General features: G+C 33.4%; 1 protein-coding gene across 2 annotated transcripts; it reads left to right on the top strand.

The window, feature by feature from the left end:
- The first annotated feature begins 301 nt into the window (after nucleotides 1–301).
- On the top strand, nucleotides 302–27,059 carry LOC126736391 (protein vav). Of its 2 annotated transcripts, none has more exons than XM_050440720.1 (15): nucleotides 302–500; nucleotides 814–1,087; nucleotides 1,137–1,312; nucleotides 1,661–1,726; nucleotides 3,118–3,238; nucleotides 7,337–7,495; nucleotides 7,546–7,746; nucleotides 16,039–16,158; nucleotides 16,213–16,367; nucleotides 16,421–16,544; nucleotides 16,604–16,797; nucleotides 19,392–19,772; nucleotides 22,403–22,558; nucleotides 22,624–22,795; nucleotides 26,392–27,059. In XM_050440720.1, exons 2-15 carry the CDS (start codon nucleotides 848–850, stop codon nucleotides 26,455–26,457), a joined length of 2,331 nt encoding a protein of 776 aa, XP_050296677.1. In that variant the 5' UTR covers nucleotides 302–500; nucleotides 814–847; the 3' UTR covers nucleotides 26,458–27,059. The 2 variants fall into 2 exon arrangements, with proteins under 2 accessions (XP_050296677.1, XP_050296676.1); XM_050440719.1 differs by lacking the exon at nucleotides 3,118–3,238 and adding an exon at nucleotides 2,842–2,983.
- Nucleotides 27,060–27,885: the final 826 nt, after the last annotated feature.

Here is a 27,885-nt window from a genome sequence, read left to right as displayed (position 1 = left end):
CATTTAAATTAACAATTAACATTAAGCGCCATCTATTGTTTGTGTTTATAGGCAGAAGAAAGTGCAGAAAACTCAAAAAAAATCATTTTTGCCAGCGTTGCCACTTTAACTTTTACAAAAGTTAATTTTTTTTGGCAATCAGTTTCTAGATTTTGATGCATATACGTTACGAAGAAAGAAATAAAAAAGTTTGATCACACGTACACAGCAATTGCTAACCAATCGGCATCAGCGCCTGTTTTTTAACTGTCAACTGTATCTGTCAACGTAAAAAAAAGACGTATGACAGCTGACAGTTACGGTTAAAACAGACTCAGTCTGATAAAATTCATAAACAAGCTTTTTTTATCTTGACAAAAATGTATTTGTTTTCTTATAATTAGGAATGAATAGAATGTTTATTTTATAAGCAAATATGTGCGGTATTTAATGCATTAATATGTAGCTCTCTCGTAAAAACCATAATTTGGTCGTGATCGGTTTGCCACACAATCCATAAGGTAAATCAAGGCTCTTTGTTTTTCTATAATAATTAAAATGGAACATTGAGAGCTTATATTAAAACAATAAACATATAGAAAGCCCAATAGAACATTACTTCAGAAATACTTAAATCCGCCCCTCCCAATCAAAAAGCAACAGGGTCAATAAAAGTTCAACTGTTGATCAAAACATCATACTAAATTAAAACAATTACTCTCTACATGCTATTAACTAGCTAGTGGCATCATAAATATTTGCCTTCAATTAGTGTTTATTACTCTAAATATTTAGATGGAAACTTTGTGAGCACCTAAATAAAATCTTGTTTAGGTGAAGCATTGGAACTGTGTTTCTTAGTTAAAAAATGGCCCTCTCCCTGGCCTTTATCCCAGACCCCAATGATGAACTATGGAAGGAATGTTGCAAGTGGCTCACCCGCTGGGAAATGATCAGGCCAGACCATAAAGCCCATTGGGAGGGCAGCACTATAGCTGACTTTGCTGTGGTACTGAGGGATGGAGTGCTGCTTTGTAAACTATTAAATAAAATGGACCCAGGCTGTATTGATATGAAGGATGTTAGTTTAAGACCTACTATGGCACAGGTACGTAATACAATCCAACTTTATGTTATATAATAATTTTGTTTTGTAGTTTTTGTGCCTCAGGAATATTGGACTGTTTTTAAAGACTTGCAAGGCCACATTTGGTCTTAGTCAGGCAGATTTGTTTGAGGATACTATGCTTTTCGACTTGTCAAATTTCCATAAAGTTCTTTGTACACTATCGAAGCTGTCTCGAACAGAAAAGGCTCTAAGAAGTGGCATCCAGTAAGTAACACCTTACCAAATAATAGAAATTTTACCTTAATAATAATCTTATATTGTAAGGCCACTGGACCATTACAAAAGTGAAATATAAGTTGCTTTACATTGTTAGCACATATAATTTTATGTTTCCACTATTAAGGAACCGCTTCACTGGCCTTAAAAACTAATTAATTACTCTCTTAGATAAATTTTTTTTTGCATAATTATTAAGTTATCAGAGCAAAGTATGGTAGTAGAGATCCTCAGTATGAAAGTGTGCACAATGTTGGAAGTAAAGAATGTACAAACAAAATTTTTAAAATGTCCCGGGTGTAGTTTGAAAAATGTTCCTGAAAGTGATTTTTTTAGGGGATTTTCTGCTCAAAACCAGAGAGGGAGCGAGGAGGAGGTCATTTACCAAAGCCTAACCAAAATGTAAGTTTTTGCTCATTTTAATCAATTAACTGAACCATATTTGATGTGCAGTGTGATTGTTATTCCAAACTGACTAATGTGTCATTTGGTATTATAACTTTAAGCTACATGTGGGCACTAAATTAGTCATTTCTTGCATCTTAGATAATGCAGTTAAGCATTATTACAAGTTGGGTCATTGACCCTAAAAAATCAAATGAATTTTTTGAAAAATCTGTCTGCTTTACAATTAAAAACTGTAGGAATAAATTTAAAATTGCTTTGAGGAGAAATAAACTTTAATTTAAATGATCGAGAGACATTACATCTAATGTAGAAAAGACATATGAAATGAATAAATAAGCCTGAAATCACCTGATAAATTATTCTGAAAAAAAATTTCATATATCTCTTAAAATCTGGTAGAATTATTTGAAATGCCTGATAAATTAAAACTTATTTTCTATTTGGGTTATTTCTAAACCCCTATTTTATTCATGTACATATTGGTATAACCAGGTGCTTTATTTTGGAAATAATTGCATATAAATGTCTAAACTGAATGACTTTAATAACTGCCTAGAAATTGTTTCATTAAACACTTCATTACCTATGAAGGAGGCTGATGAAGTTGAATAATTAATAAAGACCATTTTTTAAAAGCATTTGGAATGTTGAGGAAGCTACAAGGAAGGCCTTATTAACTTCCAGTAAGAATTTGTTTTCAACTGCCTAGAAGAAATCCAAAATTAACCTTTTTAGGCTTAACAACTTTAGTTTCCATTAATTTGCCAGACTTATATATCATTTTATTTTCCATGAAAAAAAGATCAAGTCAGATAAAGTGGAAGAAAAAAAAATCTCAAGAGCAGTTAGAAAAATGAAGAAATCACATGAATAGCTTGAAAATGTGTTCATTTAAATGATGAAACTTAGTTTCTATTTTAAAAAATTAAATTATATGGACTTTTCAGAATGTTTTGCTCTCGAAAATCATAATAAAATCTTAAAATATTAACACTTTGTAGCTCAAAACTTAACAAGCTTAACAAATAGGTTTAGTAAAAGTTTAAGCCTTAAAAAACAACCTGTTGTACATAAAAAACTAACTCCCATCAATATGGTGATTATCTCAGTGCACTACCGCCTTCAACCTCCTCCAACGGCGAAAACCAACCATGGAAAATGTTCACCATCCCGTGTCCTCGTATCGAGAGCCAAGAAGACGTTTACGATGACCTGTGCTACGTCACGTTCCAACCGAACGCGCAGGAGGAGGTTAGGTTTTTGTGACCGTAGACGCGCCTTCGATTTCCTTTCTTTTCTTTACTTGTTTTCCATTAACGGCTGCTAGTAGGCAATTTTGGTTTTTGCATGTTTTTACTTTTTTTTTTTTTCATTTTGACACGTAGAGAGCGCACTACGCCGAACAGGAGCAGTTTTGACCTGGCTCATCCGAATTTCGAGACGGCGAGCGGTGTGACTTCCGAGGAAATTTACCAGGATTTGCTTGTAGTGCGCAGTAGCGTCGAGGTATTGTTTGTTTGTTTTTTTTTCTTTTTGTTTTGTTGTGCCTTTTTTTCAGGTAGTTTTGATTGCTTCGATTTAGATTTATGGGGTAATAGGGTTGTCAGACCAAGTTGCAAAAAGTTTATTACTTTTACTGCTATAAAATCTGAAATCTCCACAGTGAAATATTAAACATTCCCTAGAACTATTATTTTTGAAATTCAACCTACAAAAACTGAATGTTGCAGTAACGGCAAATTTCAGGATAAGTATAATATCAAATTCATCATTAGATACTATCAAATTTATTGTATTTGATTTAGTAATTTATAGTGCCAGAGGCTCTCAGTTTAATTATTTAAAAGCTTTTAATTTTATTAGTGAAATCTTAAATCACTTAAACCAATATGATTTTATTTCCCTCACCAAAGAAATCCCTTCAATATTGTGAGAAATGGAGTATATATTGAAGGTCCATGCTGCCTTGGCTAATAACCCCAATTTTTTTTGGGGTTTTGTCAAGAGCCATAGAAATGAATCTCAAATCCCTGCAACTTTAAATTACAATAACATATGTAGGTATCTTACACAGGCTCTCAAAACATGGCAAACATTTTTGCTACCTACATTCGTGATATCTTTTCCTATTAGGATAATATCATGAACCCATATTGGAGAAGGATGGATCAGTGCACTGAATAAATTAAAAGGTTTTATTCATTATTGGCTTTGATGGTGTTCCAGGGTATATTCTAAAAGGCTGTGGTAGCCACTGACATTTCTGTGCTTCCAAAGTGCTCTAGATTGTTCTTTTTGAAAAGCTGTATGGGTATGTTAGACATATTATATCCAAGCAACAACAAGGTTTAATACTCAATGTGCTAAGCCTTCAAAAATTATGACTAATCTGGCTGCCTGTCATTCAAGTAAGTTTCTATTTGCGGTTGTTATCTGTTAGTCATTTTATAGCAAAGGTTGTAAAATAACAGTAGTTAAAATAACTGTAGCTTTATTGAAGTTCAATCATTGTTTGTTTTTAGTGGGCTTTTTTTGGATGGTTTCTCAATGTGGTCGAGCCTTGTATAAAACCTTTTCTGCTTCTTTCCAAACATTTTCGTCTTCGTCTTTTGAAATTATGTAATTGTTTTCTCTGTTGCTTTATAGTAACAGATCTGAAATCCGTTAAATCTTGAGTTTTTTATACGTGATTGTAAAAGTGTAGCTATAGCCTGGATAACCAGGTACTGTCAAATAAATGGTCTTACCAGGATATTGGATCTTTGCCGATCCATCCTCTGCATTTCATCTTCTTGATGATAGGCTTGTGTACAATTGAAGGTTGACATTGATTGGATCCGTTTTGAATCTTGAGGAATCGTTCGGTTTGAGGAGTCTTTATAATTAAATATGAATAGAATAGATAGTTAAAATATGAATACCTTTGATGGAATTATAAGTGCTCAGAGTTCCTTTTTAATGGTGTTCTTCTGAATGGCTATTCAACATAATGGAGCCAAAATCTACATTATGGAAATCACAAAATTTTATCTCAGTATTTCTATAATTCACTAAACAACTAGTCCCAACTTGTTGTATTTATCGACTTGGAAAAACCTTTAGACAAAGTTAAACACACTGTCATAATTAATGCCCTTCAACAGCTAAATATAGCACCTGCCTTAATGTTAATTATAGAGGCAAAATATTATGGAGATCAGTGGTTTTAGGTTTAATCCTTATTTTCATGAGTCAGTTATTCCTAACAAGTAAGTTCCTAATGAGTAAGTTATTCCTAAGGGTCAAGTTTGGGACTGTTACTTCTTATTGCGGGAATAAATAATATGTACAAATTATATACTTACAATGAAATACACATATTCTACTGCCCTTATGTTTGCTGATGACTTCAAAGTATCCTTTGAAATTGATGGACATCAGCAAGTGCAACCTCTTGCGAAATTATCTTAATAGAGTGGTTAAGTGGTATGCAGAAAATAATTATTCCCTCAATACACAGAAATGCACTTCCATGAGTTAATTGAATAAAAATGTTCATAGACAATATTGACGGTTAACATCTGTGCCAGAAAGACTTGGTTGTAATATTTCATGCTGGTTTAACTTTTGCCAATCTTGGATCTTGGTGTATATTATTAGAACCACTAAGAACTTTAGCCAAAAAGTTTCCTAAATACAGGGTGCGGCATAATTGTCTCCCTGTTTTTAAGGCTTAATAAAAGAAAGGTTTTTTGAAATACAAAAATTTTATTTTTTTATTTTAAAAGTACAACTAAAACATTTTTGTCTAATGTGGTTTTGAAGAGAATATCTGGCAAGTGCCGTCCACCATTATCGAAGCACTGGTGCAAGCGACTTCTGAAGTTTCGCATAACTCTTGCAAGCATTTCTTGGGGTATTCTGCGAATTTCCAGGCGGATTGCATCCTTTAGTTCTCTACTAGTCGTTGGACGATGTTTGAAGACTTCAGCTTTTAGGTAACCCCACAGAAAGAAGTCGCAGGGCGTTAGGTCGGGCGAGCGTGCCGGCCAAGAAATATCGCCTCTCAGGGAGAGCAAACGTCCGGGGAACGTTTCTCTCAATACTTGCATTGAAGCTCGAGATGTGTGAGCTGTTGCCCCATCTTACTGAAACCAGGCATCTTGCACATTGAGTCCTGCAAAGGCTGGGGCGAAAAAAATGTGAATCATCGCTATATAGCGTTCCGAATTGACAGTAACAGCGTGATTTTCTTCTTCAAAGAAGTAAGGGCCGATTATCCCCATTTCAGACACGGCGCACCAAACTGTCACTTTCTCACTATGTAGAGGCTTCTCGTGTATCTCTCTCGGATTATCAGCGGCCCAATACCGAAAGTTTTGCTTGTTATCCAGCCAGACAAGTAAAAATGTGCCTCGTCACTAAAAAAAACTGCGCCCTGAGGTAAATTTTGAAGCATAATTTCACATGCAGCACGTCGATTGTTCCAATCACGTTCTGATAATTCCTGTGCCAGAACCATCTTGTATGGATGAAAACAAACATCCTTGTAAAGAATTCTTCGCGGTCAGATAAACGAAGGGCAGCTGCGTGTCTCCGTGCAGAACGTCTAGGTGACCGTAAAAATGAGCGTCTCACAGTCTCGATGTTTTCGGGTGTCCGAGCTGTCCGTGGCCGTCCACCTCCTTTTTTGATAACAGATCCAGTTTCTCTAAAGTTCTTGACCCACAACACAATTGATTTTCGGTCCGGGACTCCTTCATTTCGCGGAATTTGAAACCTTATCCGGAACGCTCGTTGCGCAGCAATAACTGACCGATTTTCGCGGAGGTACACTTCCACGGCGAATGCGCGCCACATGATGCTTCAGACTAAAATATGTTTTAACAAAACTGTTTCCCATACGGCTCTTAGTGGCGGTACCCCCACTATTCTGCGACGCCGCACGGCATTACGAGGAAAGGTTAAAAATAGGGAGACAGTTATGCCACACCCTGTACTTTTATTTTAAAAACTTTGGTTACTACTCAGGAAAAGGCTTTGATAATTTGACTCTGCTTCATATGTTTGAGTGTTTATCTACAGAAAACATATAAATAAACGAATAATAATACCACGTATCATTTATCTGCTTAAAATCATTATAAATGAGGTGGATTGTACTAGAATTTTATCTGAAATTATTCATTGAAATCTAAAAATACTAAATTACAAAACAGTTTCTACCTAGATTTCCCTCGCATTAATAGTTTTAAGGATTTATCTATACATAAAGTGTGGTTCTTATTCAATAAATATGCCTCTGATATGGATATTTACCAAATTTCTCTGAACGAATTCAAAATTAAAATTACCAGAAGGCTTTATCAACATCACTCTGCAATGTTACCTTGGAACTGTGATTTAATGATTGTCATATTATTTTTTTGTAATACTGACTTAGAAGCTTAGTTATGTATTATTATATAATTATCTGTCATTGCTCATTGCTGTGGACACTCTAACAAATAAATTAATAAAAATGCCTAGGTCTGACAACCCTATACAGAAAACTGATCAACTTATTTAGTTTTCTGGGTGTTTCATACTGCAGCAAATTCTCATATGCCAAGATGATATTTTCAGGAACCGATCCGAGAAAAACGCGATTTCGTTATAAAGGAACTGCTGGACACCGAGAAGAATTACGTGGATGTACTAAACAAGCTGAAAATGAGCTTCATGATGCCCCTTCAGGGCCTTATGAAAACCGAAGATCACACCACAGTTTTTCATAAAATTAAGGTAATTTCACTATTTTGAACTGTATTGAAATTTACGAAATACCGTTTTAGGAGCTTTATGAGGTTCATTCGGCGTTCCTAGTTGAGCTGACCAAGATGCGTTTGAACCCAAACATACGGCTGAGCCAGATTTTTCAGCAGTTTAAAGAGCGTTTCTTGATTTATGGTGATTATTGCGCGAACTTAACCAGAGCTACTGCGCTACTACAAGAGTTATGCGATCAGGATGAGAGTTTCAATCAGGCCGTCACAGTAAGTCATTTGCATGTATTAAGTTATCAATGTAACGGGCTATAATGTAAATAAACACCAACAAAGTGAATCAAATAAAAGATATTCGAAGGGTGTTAAATTATAACATTCATTAAGGAATAAAGAGCAGTTTTTCCAAACCAAGTCAGTTACGAAAATAAATAAAAATAATTACAATTTTCTTAATCATGCAAGAAATAACAATAAGGGAAGATTTCAAGAAATATAGTTTTTCTGAACATTTCAATTTCACAACAAATAATGCTTTTTAAATCATTTAATTGATAATCTAGCATCGATGCAAGCACAAATTCGACAAGACATGTTATCTGTTAGATTTGGGAAGCATTTGTCTCTTAAACCACCTGTAAAAGTTGATCTATGTTACCAATGTTATTTTGACGAGCTCTAATTTTTTTCGATCCATAAGTGCTCTACAGGATTAAAATTTGGTGAGCAACAAGGCTACTCCAAAACTGAAACACCATCACCTTATAAAAAACATTTTGCAACTCTGCTGGTATGTGAAGGTGCATTATTTAAATCTTTGACCTGTTACGGTTTGTCGTGTGGAAATTAAAGGAGTTCTTTAACCAATCCTAATTCCACCCTCAAACATTACAGTACCACCTTTGTATTTTGGAATATATGTCTCCATCTAGGTCTTAAAATGCCGAATTGCCTGATAATCAGATCTGGTCTGATGGATTCTGGTTTCATTCGAAAATAAGATTTGTCCAATGTTAAACGATTTATCCAATGTTAAACGGTCAGTTTAATTTTGCCTTAAAAATTGTAATTCCCGAGTGCGAAGTCTTCTGATAGTTTCGACAGAACCTGTAACTTGCTAAAGTTGCATTAAGGGTAATTAATATTAATATTAATCAAGGTAATTAATATTGTTAAAAAAACTGGATTTCAGTTTGCTATCTCTCAATGTTGATAGATCGCACTTTATATGTTATGCTCATTACTAAAACTGGCTTACACACCATTTAAACAATTAAAATCCATCAGAATGATTGTTTAGAAAGTAGGGCCTACAATGCTAAAATTAGCGCAGTGAGTAAAATGAAATATCTTGCTGAATTTTTTGATAATCACTTAAAATGGGGCTGTCATATATGTATATACAATATGTCTCCCATAAACTACGCTAAACTTATGCATAAGTTCCATATTTTAAGGCAAAGTATGTTAACGAGTCGCATTATGTGTATGTATCAGTCACTAGTTGAGTTGGTGCTACATTTAAGGCATACCGTATTGGCCATAATAGTTGGAACTTTTGAAAATTTATTATATTTTGTGTGACTTTTAATTAGCATTTTATTTTCTTTTATAAAGTTGTTGGACACAAAAAACTAGTGTTAATTAATTTAAATGTTGACAAAAATTCAGCACCAGTAGCAGTTCGGAATAAAAATTAAAAAAAAAGCTGGACCAAAAACTAAATGATTTTTATTCAAAAATGACATAAAACATAACTTATTGAAACCATATTATTATAATTAATATTTGGTATGGTAACCCTTAGCATTAATTACTGCCTGCATTCTTCTGGGCATTGATTCAATCAAATTTTCAATTATTTGTCTGTCAATGTGAGTCCAGGCTTCAACAAGCTTATGAAATAGTTCATCAGCATTTTTGACTGTTCCAGATGCCCGAATTTTGCGATCCAGATGTTCCCATAAATTTTCAATCGGGTTTAAGTCTGGACTCTGGGCCGGCCACTTTAAAACTGTGATCTTTTCTTGGTCCAACCATTCTTTTACCAATTTTGACGAATGTTTTGGATCGTTATCATGCTGGAATACAAAATTTACTGGCATAGACTCAAATGTGTAAGGCTCCATTATATTTCGCAAAATATCCCGATACATAAATCGATCCATTTTCCCCACAATTTTATGTATTGGCTCAGTACCATACCAAGAAAAGCATCCCCATACTATCAGATTACCACCCCCATGTTTAACCGTAGGTCGGATAAACTTTTTCTTGAGTCTTTCACCTTTCGGTCGTCTTACATGAAGTATTCTATCACTGGAAAACAGATTGAACTTAGATTCGTCACTGAATAGCACTTTTTTCCAATCTTGTACAGTCCAGTTAAGATGATCCATTCCAAATTGTAGGCGTAACTTGACATTTTTTTTCCGCAGCAAAGGTTTTTAAGCAGGTCTGTAGCTGTTAGTCCACCAGAACAAAATCGCCTTCTTACCGTTTTTGCAGAGATATTGGAAGGCTCACCTTCATTTAATTTTTGTAAAATTTTGGAGGATGACAAAAATGGGTGATTCTGGAAAATATTTAAAATTCGCCTATCTACACGGGCAGTAGTGGCTTTAGGTCTTCCAGTGCTTTTACCTGGTACCACATTTCCAAATATACGATATTTCTTAATTATCCGTGACACGGTGTTCTTAGGAACGTTTAGTCTTTGAGCAATATTATGCTGCCCAGCACCCTGATTGTAAAAATCTAAAATTCTTTGGCGAATGTCGCTGGAATAGGCCTTGCCTTTTCCCATGGTAACACAAAATAAAATTAATAAAAAGAACCCACTTGCACACTGGTGTATCAAAGACTGCCTGTAAAATATATCTTTTATAAAAAGTTCCAAGCATTTTGTCCAGCACAAGGTTGAAATTCTGGTATGCTTTTTTTTTATTTATAAATATGTTCATTGATTGGATGTACAAAAATAAAATATAAATTTAAACATTGGAAAAATTTTAAATTTTCAAAAGTTCCAACTTTTATGGCCAATACTGTATGTATTTGGGAAACAACTACCAGCTCTAACTTATTAGCCCTTATAACACACAAAAGGATATTGAAAATATGTTTTATTTAAAAATAGCAGTAGTAGTATTAGTTTACTCATGTTATGAAAATACAAATTTTTTACACATGTCAATAGTATAAAACATTAAAATGCTAGGCAGTTAAATAAAACAAGAAATACATACATCGTACACAAGCACCCAATTAAAAAATATTGGATAATATAGGTTATTGGACAAATAGGTTACACAATTAAAAAAATACTAGTATACAGTTTTAACACCGCCGCCTGATTCTACTATGTTGCTGCATTACTGAGAAAAACGCATATTTCTTAATTTACTAATAAATCGCTAGTAAAGTTATCGCTTAGTATTTCCTCAATTGAAAAAAACGTTAGATTCTAGGTAGTTTTTTAGTGTATCCTGAAAAATCTATGGAGACAGTATACGTATTTCTGGAGTTAATTTATTGAAGACCTTTGGGCCATAGTAATATGGTATTCAAGATATATATTTTTTGAATTTCTAGTCATGTGGGTGTTTATTATTGTGTGTGTGTTGTGTAGTCTGTTTAATTATTTACGACATATTTTAATGAGTACAAAATAAATAAATATGGCAATGTTAGCATGCCCACTTTTACATAACTCTCCTTGCATTCTTCCCCTTAGAAATTTTACATAAACATGGAATATATTTAAAAAAACATTTTTTTATGGTTTTTTTGATAAATTATATATCAAGTGAGCTCCAGATCATAATTCTTTAGCTAGTTGCTCAGTGTGTTTATCCCGTGATAGCTTAGGGTTAAGATACTCCCAGAGGTGGGACTCTGTAACGCAAATAACTATAGATAAACTCTTTATTCTCTATCTCTACGGTATTTCGTACTCTGTAACGCCGTTCGAGCTTTTTCGTTACAGAACGAATATAGACGACCTCGGTTTCTTAAGCGACAACGAAAACGACCTTTCTATTGTAAAGATATTATTTTCTTCCTTTTTTAGCGTGTACTGTGGGAAAGAATAAACTATTGGCTTAATTATTTCGATTTGGCACCGACTCCCCGTCCGTACGCCGTGAACGGGGAAATTTTATTAGGAGGGAGAAACAATTTAACGTGCGATGGACGGGAGTCACTACCTGATTTTTTTAAGTGTTATGTCATGATTTATTTTGTTTTTCGTTTTTTATTTATATTTGTATTCTGTGATTTAGGGTAAAAGGAAAAGGAGAAATCAAATTATTTTACTAGGTGAGTACTCATCCATTCCCTCAAGTAAATAATATCCTATGTAAAATTACACCTTGCAATTGCAAATCATTATAGATAAAAAGTGGGTATACATCATAATATTATTTCCGTTAATATTAAGTTAATCCGATTTTCTAACTCGTTAATTAAAAATCTTTGCACAGGAAGCATTTTAAAATTTTAAGTGCCTGAACTAAGCATTTTAGGCGCTAGAACCAATAAAAATTAATGTAAAACAAAGCCAAAAACTAAGTTCTAAGTTTCACATCACAACAAACTTTTGACCTAAGCAAAATAAAAAAAAAGTCAAAATGTCAATATTGTCAATGTCATTTTCTTCTTCTTCTTGTATTCACAGCTGGACTATGCTCAATTGTCTGATGTTTTTAGAATAGATAATTATCAAATTCTCTATGCCCGAGCAACAACGAAGTTTATAAGGAATTGTTTATAGAGTGCCAAGGCATTAAGCGATCTTTGTCTCTTCGCTTCCTTCTCTAAATAGAGAAAATTTACCACGCCAGATATCTGACAGCCCCAAGATTGGGTACTATATTCTATAGGCTTCAGAGAAAAATACATTCTTCGTATTTTTTGTTCGTTAAGACTTAGATGGTTTTAATATTATTCGACTATTAACTTATTTCAAGACTCTTGAGTGCTCAACATTTATAAGCTATATATCAAGAGCCGTCGTCAGGTTGCTGTGTATCGATAAACTTTCAAAAACCTTAGTCAATCACCAAATTAATACAAGATCTATATGGAAACAGTCGATGCAAATATCTGCTGTGGGATTTTCTTCAGTACAATGAATTCTGCTATTTGCTGCGCCCAAAATATATAATGCCCTACCAAAACATCTAAAAAACAAAAATTACCTAAAAATTAAAAGAAATGTAAACAACTGGTTGTTAGAACTAAAGTTAAGGAGAATATCTTGAAAAACTTAGTTTAGTTCTTAATAGATGGTTTTCTTACAGTATTTGTCTTTAGGCATTAGTAATGTAGAAGTGCTAATGTATTCTGTACCAGAGAGGTACAGAATACAGTCGTGACTCCATTTTTACTCGATATGGAGTTAATATCATTTTTGGACTGAACTTCTTCAATTTTATATTATGGTAAAAGATAGTAAGTCCTGCGTTGTGGTTTGCCTGTATTTTCAGATTTGAAAATGTAGTATCTCCACATATCAGTGGAGTAAAGAAACGTATCTCCTGACACGTTTTGAACACACATTTTTACTGAGGGGTCATACACACATGGAAGCTGATCACGTACACGCTCTTATTGAAAGGACTTTAAAAAAGCAACAAATCATGGAAATATGTACTCCTTGGGACTGGCAGCAATTAATAAGATCCACAGGCGCAGCTATTATAAAACTAGATATTTCTGATTTTAAACATGTTGACTATTTGTATAGTCAACCTAACTCTCCTTTTATTAATAAGAAGAAAAATACTGAAAAGCAAGACTTTTTGATATCTAAAGTGGTATATTTTTAAATTAAAGCTGATCATCCTAGCACTATACTTTACAAACTGAAATTTAACGATGAAGAGTTTAAAACTTTAAATGTGACCAGGGGCCGTATTTTTGAAACCATTCGACGTTGATTCGCATACGAAATTAGAGGATTTCGCACGAAAAATCGATATTCGTATTTTCGACCGCTTCGTATGCGAACTTTTTCGCATGCGGTGTCTCGAATGGGTATATACCATTCGAATTTCAAAGTTCGTGTGCGATTCTGCCACTTGTCTTGTTGGTTAAGTATTTTCGTAGTGTTTTTTTGTTATTTATTGAAAAAAAAAATTATAATCAAATGGCAAGATTAAACAATCTTGTGCAAAGAAACGTCGTCGAAAGGAATAGGATGTACTCTTCATTTCTTGACCCATTTGAAATGTATTCAGATGCTCAATTTAATAAATTATATAGATTAAGCAAGACTATTACGATAGAATTGATGTGCTCCAGAGACTGTAATCTGTCCGCTACTTTTATCCACAAGGCTTGTGCAGTTTTAGCCAAAAAATTTTGGGTGAATTTGCCCGAGTTTAATTTCGGGTGCTCTTCCATAAATGAAAATAGTTCTTTCTTTTGCTCACTCGACACAAAACCGCAATATTTTTTATTATTTGAAGTCATTTAAAAAAAAAAGTCAATTTGCAAAAACCCAAGAAACGCATGAGAAAACCTCAAAATTCCCTAATGTTTTTAGAGTTAAACTTTAGGTTAGGTTAAAAATCCATCCCGGTTGACACGGCCTCCAATAGCACTCGACTTTGCTACGTTGCCACTACATTTCATGTTCGCATGCGAATGAAATTTCGAATGCTGTTCAAAAATGCACTTTTTAATTCATGTGCGAATTTTGCCGCTCGACTTTATTCGCATTCGAGGATTCTCGCATGGTTTCAAAAATACGGCCCCAGATCTGTTCGAAATCCAATGCCACTGCCCAATGAATTGCCTAGTCTGCGCAGGAACTTAAAGGGAATAACAAAGAAAAAACATGATTTTTTAATAAAAAGTTTGGAGTGGGTTCCTAAGCAATTTCATATTTTTTTTAAAAATCTTCCGATTTCTAAAGCAAAAGGCCAACATAGTTCCGATGAAGAAGATAGCGATTGATTTTTTATCTTTTATGAATCCCAATTTATTTGTTTAATAAATTAAAAAAAAATATATTTTTTGTAAAGAAATTTATGTACAATTATAATGTTAACCTAAAGAAATAAAATTGGTTTTGCAACATAAACCTTAAATTTATGATTACCTGTTTTTTCAAATAGGGGTAAAAAGTCGTAAGTCCAAAATTAAGATACAGTTTCTAAATTAAAATTAAAATACAAATTCAAATAAATTAAAAATAGTGGTTAATAAAAACCTTCATAACGATAAGTTAAATACCCCAATTACACTTTCGTACAATGTAGAATAATCACTCAAATCTTAAAGTGAATTAACGTAACAACTTATTTTCCTTAGTACTTTAAATATTCTTTTTATGGACATACCATTGTTTATCTCTCTGGTATAGATATATTTTATTATTCCATACAGACACACGTATAATTAGTTGTGCATCTAATCATTCAAAATTTGTATTTATTTTGTACTGACTTTTTGAAATAAACTTTCGGCCCCGCTGTCATTGCGTTCTTCCTTTGTGCCGTGCCTTGTTCTGGCTGAACAATAATTCTTTTCTTTTGGCTTCGGATAACCACACGTACAGAAAATTAAAAAAATATTAATTCAATGCGACTGCCAGGACAAATATTATATTTTGTTTATTTACCTGTCCCTGTTAGTAAACACATAGACTCTTTCAACGCTTGTAACAAAAAAAAAAGAATCTTTTATATTGATACTGTGATTCCATGTAAGTTTGGTTGTGTATATTTTAAGGGGTAATTCACTTTTTATGCCTGAAAAATTGAGGAAAGTTTGGAATTTTTTAAAGATATATAGCAATTATTCCATTAAATAAAAGCTTTTATATTCCAAAGAGCATTTGTTAATAAAAAATATTAATAATTCCTGAAACTATGGCGTTTTCCCCGAAACCTTTTTTTTAAGAGGTCTACAAAAAATACGATGGTCAAATGACATCAAAGATTCAGAAAAATTCAATTAGTATAGAGTAAACGATCACTATATACATTATTTCGATTCGCTTACTAAGTTCACTGACGACGACAGTGACGACATTAATGACGTACAATTAAAAAAAAATAAACAAATCGGTTGTATTGTTTTTTGGCATTCGTGTCCACCGCAATGGTATTTTTGGAAAAACACGGTTTTGTATCTCAAAACCGTGTTTTTGGTTTGGTTTATGTTAACATTGAAGTTGATCCGGTCTACTGATAAATCATTGGTTATTCCGGGCCCATGTAGCGTGCCATCTGTTCGTATTGCATTCAACTGATTGTCAAAAAAGAAAAGAGAAAAAGGTAGTGGATACCCGCCTACCTGGCTCATTTTTACCCCAACCCTGAAAATTTCGTTATTAAATCTCTTATAACAAACAAGATTTAAAGGATTATAAAACGCACTTTCTTCTTTTTTCCCTGTATATCCGTTGCTATTCCGAGTTCAAAGAAGTAGATGACAGAGTATTTAAAAGACACTTGATTGGGCAATTCCTCATTTCCTCATTTGGTCTATCATGTATTTATTAATTTACCGATTTCTACCGATTCCTTCTTCATATAAGTTTCGTTACAGAAATACGAAAAAGACGTGAACAACGGCAAATTCAAGCTGAGAGACGTACTGTCGGTACCTGTACAGCGAATTCTTAAGTATCATTTGCTTTTGGAGAAGCTGGTGGAGAACACTGAAGAAGTAACTAACTATTAACATATATTTTTTAAACGTACCTATAAGTGACATTTTCAGTTTCACGAGGAGCATTCTGAGTTGAAAAGAGCCTGGGAGGACATGAAAGATGTCGCGGCATACATAAACGAGGCCAACAGGGATATAGAGCATTTAAATGTTATTAATAACTTACAAGAGACGATTATCGAATGGGATCATGACATGGATATGAGGTCAGTTTTGCTAAAAATATGTTTGATGTGATTTATGGATTTTCTTTTTCTAGATTGTCTGACTACGGAAAGCTGATCAAAGATGCCGAATTAAAAATAAGGGGACACAACGACATTAAAAATCGTAACAGATACGTGTTTATTTTCGATAAGTGCATCTTAATATGCAAAAGCAAGGTAAGTTTCGTACGCACTCGATAACTAAGGAAAATGAGATTAAGCCGATATGTTTTCAGGGTAATCAGTTCGCTTATAGGGATATACTTAATATATTGGAATATCACGTGGAAGAGAGCTCCATGGTCTCTAACCAACCGAGGTGGTCTCACCACTTTTTATTAGTGAAAAATGGACACCAAATGGTTTATAATATTTATGTAAGGACTATGGAAATGAAAGAGCAGATTATAGCCGCCATCGCTAAAGCACAGTAAGTGTTTTCACTTTATTATAAAATATACTGTGATATCGCCTTGGAAAAATGTCAATTGATAAGAAGTTGTTTATTGCACTAGTTTTTAGACTTTTCTTAAGCCTTTGACAAAATCAATCAGCCACTTTTGTTTGAAAAATTAGAGGGATTTTTTGATCAGTTGGAAAAAAATTTCAGAAGATATTTGTACATTTAAAACCACTGCCGAGATCAATATTTCCATAATTTCTAGGACGATATAAGGGCAAACATATTTTTTTACTAATCTTATTGGTTTCTTATTGGTTGGAAATCGTAGTGGTTTCAGGTAGATGTCTTTCTTAAAATCTCTGCTGTGATAATCATTTGATCTTTTGCAAACCAATTTGACTAGTTTTGCGTAGTTGTGGCTTTAGTATCATTGCCGAGAAAAATATTTCTTTGATTCAGGGTCTTTCATTGTTGTTAATAACGTTGTTACTTCGCAGTTCTACTTCAGTCTAGCTTTCATTGATGAAAATAAGTTCTTTAAAATCTCCCCATAGAAAAAAGTTCAGGTCAGGTGAGCGCGGGGGCCATTGGATGGTTCTTTCATTAATTTCAATGATCCTCGCCCATATATTGACTCATGCTGCAAAATGTTATGTTGCCTTATGCTGCTTAGAATGACGCCTGGCGATTCGTCTTTGAGTATGACAACGTTCCGAAGCTTAAATCTTGTCTTGTTTAGAAGAACAATATTCGTACCACGACATTTTTAAACAAACAGACTTTTTTTGTTAAAATCAATAAGGTTTGGGACAATATGCAGATTCGATTGTTGCTATTAAAAATTTGTTTCATGACACATCGTTGCCAAAAGGTTAAAGCTAATAATGACTATAATAATCATAAAACTAACGTTTATTAATTATTAAATACAAATAATTACATAATGTATACCAATACAATAAATGAAAAACAAAGATAAACGTTGAGAAATATCACTAAAGCACACTAAGCACTTGGGTGTAATTTATGGTTCCTTATCGGGTGAATAAACTATAGTCGGGTTAAAACGTCGATTCCAGTGTTTGATTTAATATGTGCAAATTAACATTTCAAAAAGCAGTTTAGATCCAAAAACATTAATTGTATTAATTAAATCATTAAGAATTAATCAAGCATTTTTTAGTTTTACATTTGAAAGATTTAAAACCTTTAACCGACGTTACATCATTTGGGAGCGTTTTATACAATCTTGGAACATATATATTTTAAGTTTCGTTGGCTATTGGTTATTGTTGGATATTCACGTCGTATTGTCTAGTGGACAGATTTCGGAGGTTCATATTTACCTGTATATTGTCTTTCTTAATATGTTTTAATATTTCTAAGAAATAGACTTGACGCAAATCTAATCTTCTATTCTCAGAAAAATTCATCATCGTTCATCAGTTGGATATGCTCTATCTTTGTCAAAAATTCTCGGAGATACACAATTTTAAGTTCCCTTCATTTTTGAACTACGTGATATACATTCAGTTCCCATCTAAATAAATTATCAATTTTGATACCAAGGTATTTAAAAGATTTTGCTTCTGGTATTTTATTATTCGCAAGCTTAATATTGCCAAGCTTTAGAAGGAAAAAGGGTCTGTGTGTTGAAAAAGACATATTTATGATTTTCTGTTTGTGTAAGTCAACAACTGTGTAATTTTTTGTATGTGACAGATAGTCAGATGCTTTTGAAAGATCTACGGACAGACATGATCCAGGTTCAGATATTTGTGATGTTTTTATATTTATGATGTTGAAAAATTTAATCGCATTCCGCGTAGATCTTCCCTCCCTAAAGCCAAATTACAAGTCTGATATTAGGTTAAATTTAGATAAGAAATTTATCATTCTTTTTTAATTAATTGTTCGCAAACTTTTCAAAAGGTTGCTTTACTTTTGTCGCGCTAATAAAGTGTATTGTGCATACATTTTATTGAACTCAAGATTCTCTGACATTTGACAACAACTATATACAGCCTTTCATGAGTATGACTTTTTAAACTGACGGATGTTTAATATTCGATAATGCTAATTTTATTTTTGATATTTTCATAAGAGTTGATTTACTTTGTCTGATGGCGTAGGTTTATATCAATAATTTCTCAATAGGTTTATATACTCTATATGAATAAGCCATTGTACAGAATACTTTTATTTTCTTATAATGGCATCAGGTTCCGAGATTTTCCGGTATTTAATTTATCCTAAATATGATATAAAATGTAATAAACGCCATTTAATATTGGCAGTTGAGTTTGAGTACCAGTTCGGGGAATTTTTATTTCCAAGTAGTTAGACTCACATTTGAGGAAATAAAAGTAATATTTTTAATGAAAATAATAATTTGCTTTATATATTTAAATAATGCTTTGAGTATAACAGTGACTTTAAATATACTAAAGTGCCTGAGAATTTTTCTTTCTTCAAGACCGTTAACTGTAAATACCAAAATTTTTTTCCAACCACCCGAACTCATTTAAACTAAGAAAATTCATGTTTTTATGCAAAACCCACTAAGAAATTATCATCTCCGACCCATCAAGTTTTAATAAAAATTCCATTAAATTTTCCAGTGACAATATCAGGCCGCAGGCCCTCTCGCACACCAACCACAACTTCGAGATGCACAAGTTCGAAAAACCGGTGACTTGCCTCTACTGTTGCAAGTACCTAAAAGGGCTCATATTTCAAGGTTACCTGTGTCAAAAATGTCAGAGCGCGGTTCATAAGGAGTGTATCCAGTTCAGCGGTAAATGTGGCGTGCCATCATTAAGGCTTCAACCCCAAATCCCGAACGGGATTAACGAACGCGACCCTTTGCGGAATAAATTGTGGTACGTGGGCGAAATGGACAGGGCGGTGGTGCAGGAGAAGATGGAACGGAGGGAGAACGGCACGTTTTTGGTTAGGATTAGCACTAGGAGAGGACAGGATCCATATGTGGTTACTTTAAAGTAAGTTTAATAATTTGGCTACATAGTTTGCATTAGTGTATAACGCGTCTGACGGCTCACACTGTCACTCTGACACTAGTGAATGGGATTTATTTACCTTTAAATATATATCACTTAATGGTGTAAAAAAATTGTAAAGAAATGTACATGTAATATCAGCATATACAGTAGTGGCCAAAATTATAGCAACAAATCTGAATTTTACTAATATTTAATAATAACTATTATATATATGTTTTAATCGTAAAAGTACGCCACTGGTTTAGATGGCCTCTTAATATTTAAACAAAATTTCTCATTCAAATAAAAAAAAGCCTACCTGTTTTTTTGCTGACAATAAATATTTGTAATTGCAAATATTTCACCTGGTCATAATTATAGCAACATTTGAAATTTAGTGCTCTTTCAATCTGTTGAAGTGCAATATTGAAACAATTTATATCGTGATTTCTTGGTAGTTATTAACTTATTTAAATAACAGTATGAGTCGTGGTAAAACCGTGTCTGTTGAAGTGAGGCAACTTAATAATCACAAAGAACATAATTAATCAGTATAAGTCAGGCATCAAACAGTCATCCATTGCAAAAAATTTTGCTCTTCACAGATCAGTTGTATCACGTATAGTGAAAAGATACAATAACACAGGGTTGGTAGTACCCAAAAAAAATTCGGGACGTCCCCGGAAAACTTAAAAAAAAAGTGACAAAATGATTGTTCGGATTTCCAGGCAAAACCCATTTTTGTCCTCTTCAAAAATTAAAGGGCTTTTGGATGACAGTGGGTGTTCCGATCTTAGTGAACGATCCATAAGGCGGCGTCTATTTGAAAATAAGTTGTTTGGACGCAGACCAGCAAAAAGCCTCTTCTTTCCAAGAAGAACGTGAAGGCCCGACTTGAATTTGCTCGAGAACACCAGGGCTGGACTATTGATCAGTGGCGCAGAGTTATTTTTAGCGATGAATCAAAATTCAATTTATTTAAAAGTGATGGTGCTGCATACGTTCGACGTCCTGTAGGCAAAAGATTTAATCCTCGGTACACTTCTCCTACAGTTAAGCATGGTGGTGGTTCAGTTTTAGTGTGGGGCTGTTTTTCGGGGTATGGTATGGGACCTCTTCACAGAATAGAAGGGATTATGGATCGATTTATGTGCAAGGATATATTAAAGAATGTTATGTTACCCTATTCTGAAGAAAATATGCCGCTGTTATATCAATTTCAACATGACAATGATCCAAAACATTCTTCAAGGCTAATAAAAGAGTTTCTCCATGATGAAAAAATTAATGTTATGAAGTGGCCCTCCCAATCTCCGGATTTAAATCCAATAGAAAATCTTTGGGAAATTGTGGATAACAGGTGTAGAACCATTGATTGAATAAGAATATTTTCCAGAGATCTTAAACATTGCAAAAAGAAAACATTTAAATTCTCAATAGTAGCGCCTTAATTTAAAAATTTCCTTTTGTGATATATAACGGTTACCTAAGCAGAGATCTTTAATGCAGAAATTAATGTATTCACTTGCAATAACTAATAGGAATTATCGTGAGAGCATAGAATATCCTCCTTCTAAATTCTGACAATTTATTACTTCGAAGAAATAATGAAAATTTGCCTGAGATTGTTTCTTGGAGTGGTAAATAATTTAAAAATGGTATAGACATTCCAAATGTATTCGAAAACTTTTTTCAAACTGCCTATATTACATCAACACCGATTCAATGTTGATGTGCTCTAAATGTTGCATTGCGATTGGTAATGTGACTGAGGTTGAAATATTTGATTGTATAAATAAAATGAAACCTAACAGAATAGTGGACCCAGATAAAATCCCTAATTTTTAATGCGCTTATGTATTGGCATGACCACTTTCTATTCTTTTCAATAAATGTCTCGAAGACTCGCAATTTTCCGTCAATATCCTGTCAGAATCCTGTCAGTATAAATGTACATACATAATTCTAATCAAATAAAATTACATTAGTAAATATGAAAGATAGCATACACCTAGGAAAACGAAATCCTGTATGTGTCACTACAATGTAGTACTAAGACAGGTGTAAAAGAAAATTACTCTCTCTCCAAGTTACAACTTATTAACAAAAAGCACTTATATGATATTTATAGAAAAAAAACAATAATAATTATATACGTATTACAGGGTAGATACGAGAGCTGCATCTACAACAGTGATACCAATATTCTAAATTTTTGCATTAAAAACTGTTTAATATTAATAGAAAACATCTGATATTTTTAATTAAAGTTGGAAGCATATTCATTACTTTTGGCCCTATATAAGTTACAAATCTTTGGATTACTGTTCTATCCTTTAAACACATTTTTAGACACCAGGTTAGTTTGTAATGAAATTTCTAATAGAGTCGCTCACGTAGGTATTTTTTATTTCAAACTAAATAAAATTAAGAGATGGCTGACTCATCATAACTAATAGGTTTGACGGGAAATAAAACCCCCCGTTTTCTTGACCAAAAATTCATTTTATTCAAATTATCGTTTGTATTGTTATTTTGATGTGTTGTTCTTTGTTATTTTACACTAATTTAATTGACACATGCCATTAATAAGTCAGTTAAAATACCATTAAAAAAAATCGGGATTTTAGGGCCGATGGCGAGATGAAACACATGCGAATCATGTCCAAAAACGACGGATGCGGGGACGTGAAGAAGTACTACTTATCCGAAGCGAGGTTTTTCAATAGTATCGAAGAAATGATCGTGCATTACGAGAATTATAGTTTAAAAGAGAACTTTGCTAGGTAAGCCAAAAATAAAATCATCCCTCGCCCCGGTCCATATCTTAGTGCCTTTCAATCGTTTCTAGGTTAGATCAGCGGTTGCTCTATCCATTTTATCAATTGAAGGCGGTCGTATTAAAAAACCATGACGCGCAGGACCGCAATCAGTTGACTGTGAAAGAGGGTTGGGTGTTAAGTGTGATAGGCAAGGATGGATATAGGGAGGGATGGTGGAAAGGACGGACTGAGGCTAATAATGTAAGTTTATCATGTAAACCTTACTAGGTAATTAATAATAATAATAATAATTTAAAAAAACGTTTATTAATCCTAAAGAAAATATTAACATAATTGTAAGCGAAAATAGGCAAATGGATTAAAAGGCAAATTTCATAGATAATTTGTATAATAGTAACAACTAAACCTAACTCTTGTCACTTAATATTTAATTCACTATAAGCAATAGGTATACAAACATAGAAAGTTGTATGGGCTTAACACCTTAATATTAAGACAAAGCAGTTATAAGCCTTTTTATTGTATTATTTCGAAAAGCATTTATAGATGAGTGAGAGGTCCGGTATATGTTTATTCGCACATATAATAGGAAAAGCTGCGTTTAATAATTTCTTTGGGTTGTGCAGAGGATTTCGATGTCTTATATTGACTCCGTGAGTAACAACCATGCATTTAACTCTGTCTATTAGGTAGGGCGGATTTTTTTAAGGAGAATAAGATTCTATAGCAAAATACAGTGTAATTTAACTTTATTTTTTAAGACATTAGCTTACTCAGTGCCAGTTCTTTAATTTGTGTGATACCCCATTTGGTCGTCGTATTCGAATTATGCATCTCACACATGCATTTTGAAGGTTTTACGGTTGCCTCTTGTCTATGATCGAGGACCATAAACAGTATCACAGAAATTCAGATGTGGAAGAATCAGAGAATCGCGTCTTTCTTGTTCAACATTCAACACATATCTTTGGGAATAAAGGGATTTAAGCATTAAATAACATTAACGTAGCGTAAGTTATATTTTATAGTTGTTAAAATAGTAGTACCCCTATATGGGGAGATTAAGAATAATGAGGCTTAGCTCTATAAAAAAAACTGCTCTATTAATAAATATTAGGCAATCATCAGCGCAGTATGTGTGCAATATCATCGAAATTTTGTATGCGTTTGAAAAGCGTTGTACCAATAGTGCACGCCCCTGGGTCTTATTTGGATTGGTATCGTCCCAAATTTGACAATTATTGTCTGTGGCCCAATCATCCAGAAATGCCTCGTGGCTTAAATATGATGTTGCAATTTTTGATTTTTTTTCCGGGTAGTTGAGGTAAAGTTTTCTTTTTTCAGGCTTGTTAGAATCATATTGTTGAAATCCTAGTTGAATTTTGATCTTCTAGGTAGTTGAGATTTCTTGGTATTTCTTTCTTCCAAGTCCTGAAAATCATTATCTTCTCATTCCAAGAAGTAAACGGAATTTCAATGATTTCTTTCCAATCTCCTTGAAGTTATTTTAATCTCATTCCAAAAAGTGAATTAATTTTTGACATCCTTCCAGGCAGTTAGAATCTAACTTCCCTCCTTCCAGGCTTAAAATTGAGGCCTCCTTTCATACTGCTAGGCAGTTGTAGACAGTCTTTCCTTTCTTTCGTCTCCTGATTCATATATCGGGCGAAAAAATGAATTTGATTGAAGGTATCGGGTTATGTTAACTTTTAAAGCTGCTGTAATTTAGGCTCTTTCTCGCATAGATCTGCGACATAAGAAAAACACACAAGACAAAATATAATCAGTTCACATCACCTCAGACTATGTTTTCAAATCGCTCGTGCAAATGTTCAATTTGGCAGCTGTGTGATACGTAGCGCTGTCCGGTTAAAACCACTTGACATATCATCCAATCTAGGCCAAAAGAAGTTGATAATGATCGTCCTATAGCCCTCGTTTGCTATGATCTGCCAACGACGTGCTCAAAGAACCAATATAGATCGATGATGCCGCCACACTAAACAGTTACAACAAATTTTTGGGATATATTGCACGCTTTTCGATTTTACGTGGATTGGTATCATCCAAAATTCGCCAATTTTTGTTTGTTTTCCATTCCATCCAGAAATGCCTCATGGCTGGAAGATGATTTTGTAATTTTTGATCTTTTTCCGGGCAGTTAAAGTAAGGTTTTCTTCTTTCAGGCGCCTGAAAACCATATCGTTGAAATTCTATTGAATGTCGATCTTTCAAGCAGTTAATCTTGATCTTTCTTGTTCCTACGCCAAGAAGTGAATCAATTTTTGATCTACTTTAAGTTGAAAGTCATTGTTTTCTCTAATCCAAGAAGTAAACGAAATTTTAATTTACTTCCAAGCATTTAACTTCTTTAAAATCTTCTAAAAGATATTTTAATCTCAGAAGTTAATTAATTTTTGACGTTTTCCAGGGAGTTAAGGTCTAACTCCCTCCTAGCAGACTTCTGACAGAAAAGATTTTAATATTCCAGGCATTTGACATTAGTGTTTTTTTCATTTCAGGTTCGAAAAGTCTCATTCCAAGAAGTGAACAAAATTTCGATCTACTTCCAGGTCGTTGAATTCTCTCTAATTTCCTAGTCATTTTAGTCTTATTCCAAGAAGTGAATTAATTTTTGACGTTCTTCCAGGCAGTTAAGGTCTAACTATCCTCCTTCCAGACTTCAGAAGGAAACAGTTTTAATCTTCTAGGCATTTGAGGTCAGTTTTTCCTTCATTCCAGGTCCTGGAAGTCATTGTCTTCTCATGCCAAGTGAAAAAGAAAGATTTTTTTGAGGCTAAACTTTCAATTTAAATCCATTTATTTCATTATTTATATTCACCGTCAGCAGTTTTGTCCAGAAGGTTATCTATCGGAGGATATCAATTCGCAGATAGCTAATAGAATCACACTTTATAGGCAACCTGCTAGCCTAGTTTAAGTAAGCATTATATTCAACCAACTTGATTATCTAGGCGAGTTGAATCGATAGGAATCAGCTCAAATAGTCGAAACCAATGAATTGGAAGTTAATAAAATTCATTGGCGGTAATAATAGAATAACGCTTTATAGGCAACCTCCTAGACTAGTTTAAGGCAATCAACGTGGGAGCGTAAAATACAAAAGCATGTGTAATACTAATATCAGATAATCTGAACCCAATTCACGTCAGAAAATGTTGAAGCTGTGAGAAAATTTGTTCAAAATAAAATTTGCCTCTTTGATGTCGATCAACCTGGATTAGTTTAATGATAAAAATAAGGTTCAGCTGATTTTCATCTCGGGTTTGATACTTGGATGCTCAAACTTCTGACTGAAGTGCTGAATTTGGTTTGTGAACGTGTTCGGCGACTGATTCCTTATTTATTCTTAATTAAGAGTACAGCTCTCAGATATTTCGATCTCCTTCCAGGTCGTTGACTTCTTTCCAATTTCCTAAAAGTTATTTTAGTCTAATTCCAAGAAGTGAATTAATTTTTGACGTTCTTCCAGGGAATTAAGGGCTAACTTCCCTAAAGGTGAATGATTTATATAAAAATTTCGATGGAAATTAGGGTCAGTTTCTGCTCTAGGCGAAATCGAGTGTTTCGGATTTCCCTGCACATTTACACGGATATTGGCGACCTTTTCAGCAGATAAGAGTTTTGTCGATGTTCGGGTTATTAGCTTATTGTTACTGAACTAGTGGCTACACATTTATCAATCATACTGTCAATAGTTTTCTTGGTAGGACGATTATGGTCACGCTTGTTGAACGCTATATCTATCAATTCAAAGATGTTTGAGTACAATTTCTAATTAAAAAATAATACGTAATAAAACTCTTTTATTTCAGATCGGCTACTTTCCAGTTACCATAATAAAACTAGACGGCGAAGTTGTGTTTGACGGATCAAATTAAAACCTGCACACACAACGGATCGAATCTCACCGCGTCAAAGTTTCTGGGGTTATTTTTTGTTTAATAAAACATCAACGCCAGAAACCGGAAATTTATTACAGTATTCTAATCGAATAAAAGTGAATGTTTTGCTCATTTGTGGCCTAATAACCGTTATTGTTGCGTTCCGGTGCTAACAATTTTTATTAGGGAGGAAAGGTGTTTTATTAGTTTGCAAACTGTACTTTATAATATAAGAAAAAAAAAAGATAATAAGTTAAGTAGATATGTGCCATTTGTTAAGCGATTAAGATTCTATTGAGATTTTTTTTATTAAGATGGATTGAATCATATCATTATTATTATTATTATTTTAAGATTTGTAATTGGTTTACGAGATTAGGTGCCAAATTTATACGAATCTCATTCATTCGTCCCGGTAATAAAACTGTTATTTTTTGAAGATGATGTTGTTTAGGAGCATTTTTTACACAAGTACACAAACTGCTATGATTATTTTGTGATATCGATAGATCTTATTTTATTGTTGTAGAGGTTCACTGACTCTGCTTATTTTAGAGATATTTTGTGACTGTATACCTGAATACGAGTACCCGAAATATTGTTCACATTTATACAAGATTATATGTTGCAATAAAGGTATATAACGAATTCTTCTATTATTGTTCATTTTTATTTTATTTTTTTTTAATTTAATATAATAATAGATAATATAATAATAGAATATATATAGATAATAGTAAGACATAAATCAATCAAAGTTACAAATTAATTTAAAGAAACCTGTTAAAGTAACGAGTCACTAATTAATTAATTTAAGAGAACTCCGACTGCTAAAAGAAACGTGCAAGTCAAGACTATACCTATCGAAAGAACGTTGCATTCTAGTTATAGGATTATGCTGTCCATAAGAACTACTATCAAAATCTACATAGAAGAGTTTTTTCAGTCTAGTAAATTTTTGCGCCCGAAAATTCAGCCTATTTAAAAGATAATCACAATCAGTCATGCCAGATATTAATTTAAAAATAAAATACAAGTCTGAATTATTACGTCTTAACTCAAGTGGGTCCAAAGAGAGAACTGACATGACCGACTTGTAATCAGTATGACCATTAGCTAATGGAACCTTAAGTTTAAAAGAACAATTTCTTAAGAATTTATTTTGGACTTTCTCAATATTTTCAATATGCGATTTATAAAATGGAGACCATACGGGACTAGCATACTCCAAACCCGAACGGACTAACGAACTTTATAGACAGAGCATGAGTCTTGAGAGTCTTGACTACATCTAGTTATAAATCCTAGGTTTCTATACGCTTTCTGAACTAACTTTTCAGCATGAGACAAAAATGTCAACTTAGAATCGAAAATTACTCCGAGATCCCTAACTTCCGTTACCCTTTTTAAAATAGTGGAACCTAT

The sequence above is a fragment of the Anthonomus grandis genome, chromosome 5 (assembly GCF_022605725.1).
Source record: "Anthonomus grandis grandis chromosome 5, icAntGran1.3, whole genome shotgun sequence".
Lineage (NCBI taxonomy): Eukaryota > Metazoa > Arthropoda > Insecta > Coleoptera > Curculionidae > Anthonomus > Anthonomus grandis.
This window is presented reverse-complemented; position numbering and strand designations above follow the sequence as displayed.